The following is a 10,790-nucleotide window of genomic DNA, read 5'->3' as shown; positions in this document are numbered from 1 at the left end:
TCAATATTTTTGCACTAGACTCAGTAAAATTTATTGACTAAAGGTATGGCAACCTTTCCGTGCAATCTGAATTGGGTACTCTTCATTATGCTTATCTAATCAACAGTTTATCATTGGGTAGGCACAGGATTTTTTTTCTCTCTCATTTCTATATGTGTGTGACAAAGTTTTTCCATGCTAGAAACCATGTGGGATACTCCTTTCTTGTAAACTTGTTTGTTTTATGCTCAATCCAATGATGTAAATAGTTTCTGTAATCAATACACCTTTCTACACCAACATCCATACCCATGATTTACCAATTTTTTTCTTCCACCATTACTTTCAATTAAGAAATGAGAGGAAAGTAATCACATATATTTCTGTGAAACAGGGAAGTCCCACTCTCTGGAAAAAAATGTGTGGGCAGGACTCAGCAAAGCCTTTTTCATGCCCATGAACTCTGACCCATGGGTTGGGACTTCCTTATCCCACACCAATGCATACAAGAGTTTCTATTAGTCCCACCAGAACAATCGAATTTGTGCAAGTAGAATATACAGTAGAATCTAATAGCACTGATAAAGTCTTTCAAAATTAAACTATTCAAATGTAATGCTCAAATGAGTATGGCATATATTCGCTTCTAAGTCAGGTCCAACTGCAAACAACAAAGATCCTTATCTGCCATAGTATAATGTGCCTGCAGGTCAGGGTCTATGCTGTTTGTTCTACTGATTATTCCTAATAAACTACACACACCCAAATATGCCGGAACATTATGCGATGGCAGATCTGCATCTGAAGTCTGCAGTTGGACTTGTTTTATGAGTATAGGCAGTATTTCTTCACCATCTCGGAGCATTAGGCATGGTATCAGTGGGGCTTTTTTTCCACAAGGAGACTGATACCTTGTTTGAAATATTAATTAGTGATCTGATTCCTAACAGAGAGGTGACAAGCTAATTGCTTCAAAATCCTGTCTGACTATAGTGAAAACTTAATATAGTTTAGGTAAGTTAGTTGATGGCTTGGCACAGTGAGATGGCAGTCTGTCGATGCTCAATCCTTGAGAAATCTTCCAGGTTAGAAAAAAAGAAAACTAAAGGTTAGTCAGGCCTGAAAATTGTATTATTAATGGCTGAATGTATATTTCTCATCTCCTATTGCTCTACAATGGGTTAAAATAATATCAATGCACGTATTAAACTTCTATCCAAGCTTTCAAAGAAGACATTTTAAAAAAGTCATTAAGCAACTAACAATCAGATCAATTTAGCAGAAAATTTTCAATGTTTGGTTTGGTGATTTTTCTATGGCACAGCAACACTCTGAAGGTTATATTGTGCCAATGCAAGTAAAATACTGTCGTACTCAATGCCAAAGGCAAACAGTAGTCGACTGGGGCTGATCCAATAGTGGGAATCAAAAATCCACACCCTTCTGGCCACCAGTCCAACAGTTTACCCATTACGCCACTGCAGTTCACAAATATGTAACATAAATTTTGGCTCAAATGAATGTTTTTAAATTTATAAAGCTGTTTACTTTTTAGCACTAAGATACCATCTTCTTCAGAGTAAATATAATGGCACATAAATATATTAAAAATTGACATGAAAGTTAATTTATAATTCAGAAGTATTTCAAGAAACAAATGTTGTACTTCTGATTTTAAAGTTATAATCTACAACTAAGTCAAAGTTGGAAATAAAATATTTCATTTGAAACGAAAGCAAAGCTTAAAAAGAGCAAGCTGTACAAGTAAGCTGCCTTGCAGATTGAAGCAATACATCATTTATACAGATGTGACAGTTTAATGGTTTGGAAAGGAAGCAATCATATATGTATGAAACAGCAATGCAAAGTTTAGCATTTTATACGATATGTACTCGCTTATATAGAGTCAAGCTGCAAACAACAAAGATCACGATCTGCGATAGCATAATGTTTGCAGATCATGGTCTTTGTTTGTTCTACTGATTACTCCTCATAAACTGCACAGACCCATATTTGCTAGTGCATTATGCCATGGCAGATCTAAGTCTGTGCAGTTTGCATTTGGACTCGACTTATAAGCGAGTATATGTGATAGATAGTGACATGCATGTATGATATAGTACTTTTATTGATGTTAGTTTTCCGTACAACACTTTTATTGTTGTTAGTTATCTGTCCACTATGGTTTTAAATATTTACTCCAGAAAAAAACTCAACAACAGTCAAACATAAAAAAGTATACACTCACGAAATCAGGCTGACCTGTGCACTGATGTTTTAAAGTAGTCTCCCAATCAAGAACAGCCAAATTTTACTCCACAAAAAACAAATAATCCTCGAGTATTTCTCATATAAAGTACCTAATGTGTTATCAAATGGAAACAATATATAGGTAGAACTGATGTAAAACCCATCAATAATGTTTTGCTAAGCAAGTAAGCAAAATTATCTGAATGAATTTTGTATTTTATATATGTTACTACATAACACAAAAAGTGCTTGTGATATATAAATAGAGTATATTGTAGGTTACTCTGTATGGAAATAATGATAAAAATAAATAATGATTCATGATTTACAACAGATTGATACAATTCTACGGTGTATGTGCCTCTATACAGTGCAATGAGTGCCTTTCAACCCCCATAATGTCAGTTAAGGTACCCAGTATATAAATTAATGACAGCTTTAGGAATGGCTATGAAAACTTTATTTTCAATATTAACAAGACCCAAACATATATTCCAAGTAAAATATGATATGCCATATGATATAACAACAGAATTCTCAGGTATATACATATTGTATATGCAAATTAGGAAAATTAATACATTTTTTGCTTGCTACTTTATACAACTTAAATACTAAATATAATCATTGCATCGAGCCTATCAGTTCTTAAATGAAAAATACCCCAAAGAAAACATTCCTTAGTTTTATATGGTGTGTAACATGATGCTGGTGCATGGCAATAGTGCTCACAGGAAAAAATACCATGATTGTAATCAGGTACAGCATGCTTGTAATCAGGTACAGTATCCTGGATTTGAAAGAAAATTACGTACTACAACAAATCTTTCAGGGCACCCAATCAAAACTCAAACATGTATCATGTGATTTGGTGGTAAAGTTTTGAGAGCTGCAGCTTTATAAAAAAGACAAGTATGAACACATGCATATAATGACAATTTCCTTGGAGACAATTTGCATGCAATAAATAATACCATATACGCTCGGTTACAAATAAAATCCAACTGCAAACTGCACAGACCCAGATCAGCCATTACATAACGTGCAGACAGACCGGTGTCTATGCAATTTATTAGGAGTAATCAAGAACAAACAACATAGATCTTGATCTGCTGGGTGCAATGGCAGATAAGGGTCCATGCTGTTTGCAGTCTGACTTGAGTATATATGGTAACTTAAATACAGCAATGTTTGTGAAAGAAGTTGCATAAGGATGATGTTAGGCATCACACAAATGAAAAATTAAATGTATGGTCCACATTAATTCAAATTCCAATACTTATATATTGTCAATAGGGCAAACCAACTAAACATTTACATTTTTGAAGTGGTCAATTTAATTAGTAATGGTGAACCATATTTTTATGTTCGAGCCATAAAAATGTTTAAAAGAAACATAATAATGTTGACTCTTGTGCAACTGTCACTAAACTAGAATGAATTTAACCACTGTGCAATGTATTGCCAGAAAGCATTAACTGTCACTAAACTAGAATGAATTTAACCACTGTGCAATGTATTGCCAGAACGCATTAACTGCAGATGAAGTATAGCTTGATCATTATCAAGAAAGTTCTAAGTCAGATAATGCCAAGAGCTATTTATCCAATATTTTTTCATGAGAATCTTCATATCTCTTTCCCCTTTAGAGAACTTAACATCTAATTCCTTCCCAATATTTTTAATAGTTTATGTCCAGGCTATACCTCAGTTTGATGTCTGTACTGACGCTGAATAATCTTTTCCCTTCTTTAATTCCAAAATATTTTAAAGAAACAAAAAAACTAAAGTTCTTTATCATGAAGGGGAAACCATGGATAAACAGTACATCAGAGAACATCGTCAAACTAAACAACACCCTTACCAAGGGTTCAATATGTGAATATTTTAAAAACTGTTTTCTAATCGTCTGTTGAGCTTGATGTTACCATTTTCTTTGCTCCACAGTGATAACAGAGAAGTGACAGAAATATAGCAAACTGCTGACCATCAAGCTGCCCCATGCATCCTTTAGCACTCAGTGGTCAAATCTGACACATGCAAAGAAATTCATCAAGGTATCGAAAACAAAATTCAACTTCATCTGCTTGCTCTTTAAAGAACGATGTAAGCATAATCTTTTACTTCCATATCTTATAATATGAAGTTCCTACATTTTCCTATAATTTTTGCAACACAATGTTTATCACAAGTAACACAGCTTTACAGCAGTCATGTCACATACAGCATCCAGTCATTCACTTATATCCATGAATGATGCAAGGTGCAAGTAAAAAGCCTATTTTACATGAATAAAGTTTATCTGAACAATCTATGCCAAGTCAACTTTGGAAATGAAACTGACAAAAATATACAATTTTAACTTAAATAGCACCACCTATTGCAACTGAAAATATGCAAAATATCAAGTATCAAAACAATAAATTTATTCCAAATTCTGACTAGATCATGTGTCAGAGGACACCGTTCTTTTAAGAGCACACAAATGAAGCTTGATTGTGCTTAAAATTGCTCATAGACAAAATACACTCAAGCATTCACCTAAATGGCGATGGGTGCTTGACCACTTTCTCGTGTTCAGCAACTCTCACTTTCTTATCTATTTTTGGAACACTAGCAAGGATTTTGAATCTGGGCCTTGAGGTTATCATTGTTGGCATAGATTTTGCTTCATGATCCAATTGCTTGTGACTGCCACTGGCGATCTGTGCTTTGACAACGTTGGTCCCTGAAGGTTTGTGATATGATGGGATAGGTGGTACTAAACTGTGAATTCTTCGTGGAGATTTTCTTGACCTCTTACGTAACAGTTTCTTATCAGACTGACTTTCTGTGGCATCCCCATTCATCAACAGTGACCCATCACCATTAACTGTTTCCTTCAACTCCTTAGGCTCTTTGGATTTCTTGCCCCCAAGAAGACCCTTGGATGCTGCCCGTGCCAAAACATCTTTGGCTGTTTCTTTAACCTCTTCAGGCTGCAAAGCAGGTGGATTAGATAATTCTCAAAAGTCCAAATCAGAATAAATTTAACCAATTATAGAGATTATACAATTACAAGACTAAAGGCAATGAATCAATTGCGAAGTTCCAAATGATCTCCCTGGCATACCTGTGTGTTTTCATTACTTTTACCAAAAAAAAGGCATACTGATGATTAAACTTTAGTATAACCAATTATTATAAAACATATGTAACTGTCCAATGCTGTTAACATGCTGTTAAAATTTTCAAGGAATTTAAATATAAATTTTTTAGGATTTTTACAAATTGAATATACTACAATCTTCTCATCTAAATTTATACCTCTCAATGTTATATCTTGCTTGAATGTTGACCTGTCAAATGTAATACATGTTACAAGTCCAATTATAAACATCTTCCTACATTTCACTCACAAAATTCATCAACTGTAATAATCCATTCTCAAACATTCCAAAGGTTTAAATTACTTTCTTGTTAATAAATTGCTGAACAGGTCAAGAAAAAAGCAGAAAAGTAAATTTGTTTTGCCAAATCCCTAACAGGAAGCTACCTCTCTTGTTATGACAGCCACAAAACATCCACTGTTTCTTTCTGATGGTTGAAACTTGATGTATTTTCCAGTTATTCCAATGCTTCTGTCAATATCCTCTCCACTGAAAGGAAGAACAGGGGGGACAACTCTGAAGGGGTATTTGCGCTGCTGTATCATGTTGACATATTCTATTGCCTTTGTCACCACATTTTCATTCTCTGCCTGGTACACAGACCTTGTCATGTACACAACTGCTTGAACCTTTTGCACTGGAAATAACAGAATTATATGTTACTAGGTAATTCAACTGCTATATTTGTACAGATGCACCAAGAATGCCAAGTGCTGACCTTGATCAGCTGCCACATAATGCACAGGCACATCCAAATCTACAATGTTTACCTGTGATTACTGACAGAACAGAGCAAATTAGGCTCTTATCTGTTTGTGAATTATACAGTGAATAATCTGAGTCTACACAGAGATAAACACAACCGTTCATGGCAATCATAAAATGATAATGATTTTCCATCATCTTGTCTACTTTTCCTTGAAAGTATAATTTTCTTTCATAGAAATAATTTTAAGATTACTAAAATTATATTAAGCATTTTTCATTTCAATTAAAGGTGGAAATTGAACATCATCATTCCAAGTCCCAACTCTCCCAGAGTTCAGAGTTCCATGCTAAACTTGGATAACAATGATGCAAAATGTAACAATTATGTCATTTCAAGCAGTAAAATAAGTTTATGTTTTCCAATAAATCAATCAGCTTTAAGGGCTTGATTAACATCACTTTTCCTCAGCTTAATACTAATGCTCAAATCTGCCCTATGGCTGAATTATCCTGAGTGTTAGTGACCTCCAGCTGAGAACTTAAAATGAATACTGGATCTCCAAGTTTATATACTATAATCTTTTAAGAAAATAACATACAAAATAATGTATAATAATTCAATCAATACAAGCAACATCTATGAGCATCCTCATTAGTTATGGTCAGACAAATTTTCAAGCAGGTCACAACAGAACTGTAACATTGTATTCAATCCTTTTTCCAATAAATGAACCACAGTTAGAATGTTTACAGCAAATAATAATAATAATAATAATAATAATAATAATAATAATAATAAATATAATAATAAAAGAAGTAGAATAATGAACACTTTAGGCAGTTAGATTCTACAAGCATTTCAGAAGGCACATGAGAGCATACTTATAAAACGGTCTACATGGTTTCACCAAGGAAATTTGAATAAACTTACTACAGATAAAAAAAAAAGACTTACATCTCAATGCATGTTTTAGTAAAGCACCATGCTGTGCAACTAATGCCCCTTGCCTCGTTAAGTCTGTCTCTCCTACTGACAAGTCCTTCAAGATTTTCATGTCTGCAACATCATTAGAGTATATTTGAAACTTATTTTCAACACAGTGAACTAAACTTTCACAACTGATTGTTAACATTCACTGAATATATCTAATGTGAGAATGTATCATAAGATATAAACAAAAAATGGCAGAGCTAATTAGATACATTACGAAAATGACAATATGTCCAGGTAAGAAAAAACAATTAATCTTGGTCCAAATCCTACTCAAAAGTTCTCCTCAAATTGAGATTTTTCAATGTCTTTCTTATTATACTTCTAACCATAAAAAATTTCATTATGGGTTTTAAAAAAGAAGAGATAGAGGGAAAAGAGTGTAAGATTTGAAAATTTACACTTAGAAATATCTTATTATTGAAAAGAATTGTGGGATTCCTCTAATTTGAGATGAAACAAAGCTCTTTTCAGAAAACAAGGTATTGTGACTATTTTATGTATTAATCCCATCTAAATTTACAGTTTAAAAGAGAATGAATATTCTCCAGCAAATAATAAAAAATGTATTCAACAATTTCAATTTGAGCAAGAAACATTATATACACTGTTAAGTGAAACTGGAGCCAGATTATTTAAGTTTAAATATATTTTGACCAGTACTAGTGTTCATTCTCTTTGACAACAAAATAATAAACCCAGATTCTCATGAGAAATAAATTAAAATACATATTGCATTAAAAAGTTTACAATATATTTCATATGAATGTTAAGTTTTGGGGTTTAATGCCATTTTTCAGCACACAATAAGCTATACATGATGGTCAGTATATTCTGGTGGAGGAATACCTCAGGAAACCCCAGGAAGTATGACCAACCCATGGGAAGCTACTGGCAAGCTTTTTCACATATGCACATTTTATATAAAAGATCACATTTATGAACAAAGTTTCATAACATCTGGTGTGAATTGTTTTTCATTCTACCAGAGGAATGACATCTGCCTGAAATTCTACAAGCAATCCCGGTATATATTTACTCTATTTGCTATGTAAACTGGGCCCAATGTAAACAAAGAGTATACATTTCTAAAATAAAAGTTGCAACAGCTTTTCAAAAGATTTACAGTATTAAATTCCCCTCCAGTTTCCACCAGCATGTAAACAATTTTATCGTAAATCAAAGTGACACCACCAACAGGCATCAATGTCTGTAATTCAAAAACTTATTTTTAAATCCTCACCAACATATCAACCAACACATTGTATATACTTGCTTGTAAGACAAGTCCAACTGCAAACTGCAGAGACACAGATCTGCCATCCAATTATAGTAAAACAAACATAGGCCCTGATCAGAAAGCACATTATGCAGATCTTGATATTTCTTGTTTGCAGTTTAACTTGATAAGCGAGTATATACGTTATCTGGTTATCAATCATATGGCCAGGAATCGTGTTATAACCCTCCTCCCCAAGTTATGTCATATGTGCATTACTGCAGCAAAAACTGCAATTTCAATTATTATCTCTACAGTCTATCCAATTAGTGAAGATGAAAACAGCCACTGACAATGAAAATTCATGCATTCTCTCTTGATACTGTAAAACATTCTACACATATAGGACAATCAGAAGTGACATCTGTGACAAATTAACTTCATACCAGAAAAGACCTGTGATTAGCCCCATAAATCTGTAGACAGAAGATTAAATTCATGACATTCATTTTCACCTGTCCAAATCAATGTGTATTGAAGCAATATACCACAGAAAGAGACTGGAAAATAACCTGCTTTCTTCACCTCAGATCTCATATACTGATCTTAAACAGAGAACCAGGCGTCCATCATCAAGAACATACTGTGAATTTCATTTGTTTGCTAGAAACAAAGAACTTAGAGACTTAACAATCAGGTCTTGAAAGACCACCCCTTCTACCACAAAAATCATGGTTTTTAAGGACCAGTGGTATCTTATGATAAGCCATAACACTATTTAATTAAAAAACCCATGGAATGAAAAGCTGGTCTCTCAAGGCAGATGATCTCTCCTGATAGATCATAACACTGTATAATTAATAAATATGTGGATGGAAAATCTGGTCTCTCAAGACTGGAGGTCTTTCATGAACAGTCATAACATCTTGAAATTAATAAATCTTTGCACTGAAAACATGGTCTCTCAAGACAGTTGGTCTGACAAGCAGTGATCTTTCAGGACAGGTTTTACTGTATCTATATTTCAAACTTTATAACTCAATCTGTGAAGGAGGAAACTATTTGTCTTATGCATCCATGCACACACATAGACAAGATCAAATAAGCATGCACAGACAATCCCCATGTATGCACAAACAACATTCACACATCCATAGACTGGACAACATAATCACACACACACACAAACACACATACACAGAGTGAGGATTATATAATCCCCATGTGTTTTTTTTTTTAAACAAGAGACTGCTACAATGAGGTTAATCTTGAGTTTGGAATGATGGATGGTTGGAAGGACAGACATGCATAATGATGCCAAAATAATCACTAAGTCAAGCTTGTGCCGTGGCAAAAATAGGGATGGGTGGTGGTTGTTTGACTTTGGAGTCTGTGTATCTCAGCAATGCATGAAGGTTGTTTAGTGTGAAGGCAACTGGAATAAAATGCCTTGCCCAGGGACACACCAAGGCAGCTAACATGGGTTCATCCAATGATATTATCTGAACTCACACCCCTTCAATCAAAAGTCAGACAAGCCACTCAGCTCCTCCAAAGTGTACGTTTGGTCTTGAATGTTCCTTTGTTCAACAAACTGACTGAGAAAACCACTCTGAGTCAAGACATGTAATACTGTTAACATCTTTACTTTTCGCTAAGCCCGTGAGGTCCAAGATCGAGTCTTTTTTCCCAGCTGAATTTACAAATTTACAGCCAAAATGTGTACACAGAAACTATTTCAAAGCTAATCAAGTCTCCGAAGGATTAAACTGCACTCCATGATGTAGCTAAATAAACACTAAAAATTTCAACAAAGGTCAATCCTTTCTCTATATCGTCTTTTAGATTGGCAATTATCTCTCCAATGCAAAGTATATTATATTCAAAATGAAATACAGTTTGTCTATGTCAACTCTAGTTTGCCTATTATTGAAAATTCATCAAATCACATACATATCAAGAAATTTGCTTACATAGAAAACTTTAATATCTTTTTATTTGTGAAGCCAGATGAGATATAAAAATGAACATTACATATACTTTCACAAAATTGATTCTGAATGGCTAAAAAGATGATAAAGAGTAAAGCCTTCAGTAATATCCCTCTCTTTCCATACACTGAAGTTTTTTTTAATTAAGCATTTGATGTGTCCACGTTGAAAGAAGACATCTAATTATCACGTAACTTGAATAGATCTGATGCAGATCATCAGAAAAAGAATGAAATAAGACTGACAATAACCTGATCCTTACTTCACTATGTGACAGGCAAACAAATTTTGTATTATTTAACGGAACTGTGAAGATCAAACATTGACTGCCACTGCATTTTATAATGATCAAATGAAATTTTAACACCAAAAATGTATGTGAATTTACCTAAATGAACTCAATGAAGATTAAAAATTGACTAGAATGATTCTAACAAGGCTTTGATAATGACATGCTGAAAATCTGGACCAAAGTTTAATAAAAGAATAGACATTAGTGAATG

The 10,790-nt window shown here is 33.8% G+C and overlaps 1 protein-coding gene across 1 annotated transcript in view; it reads right to left on the bottom strand.

Annotated features, from left to right (window-relative positions):
• Positions 1-10,790, bottom strand: part of LOC149798158 (protein NSUN7-like) — a 128,605-nt gene that overhangs the window by 3,478 nt on the left and 114,337 nt on the right. Inside the window, exons 8-10 of the mRNA XM_089963261.1 lie at positions 7,042-7,143; positions 5,765-6,015; positions 4,771-5,207 (exon numbers count right to left, since the gene is read on the bottom strand). Of these exons, the coding sequence (XP_089819387.1) occupies positions 4,771-5,207; positions 5,765-6,015; positions 7,042-7,143 (790 nt within the window). The remainder of the gene's footprint in view (positions 1-4,770; positions 5,208-5,764; positions 6,016-7,041; positions 7,144-10,790) is intronic.

The sequence above is a fragment of the Sinohyriopsis cumingii genome, chromosome 6 (genome assembly GCF_028554795.1).
Source record: "Sinohyriopsis cumingii isolate HCF-2022 chromosome 6, ASM2855479v2, whole genome shotgun sequence".
Taxonomy (NCBI): domain Eukaryota; kingdom Metazoa; phylum Mollusca; class Bivalvia; order Unionida; family Unionidae; genus Sinohyriopsis; species Sinohyriopsis cumingii.
The sequence above is the reverse complement of the archived record's forward strand: the minus strand, read 5'-3'. Positions and strand labels throughout refer to the sequence as shown.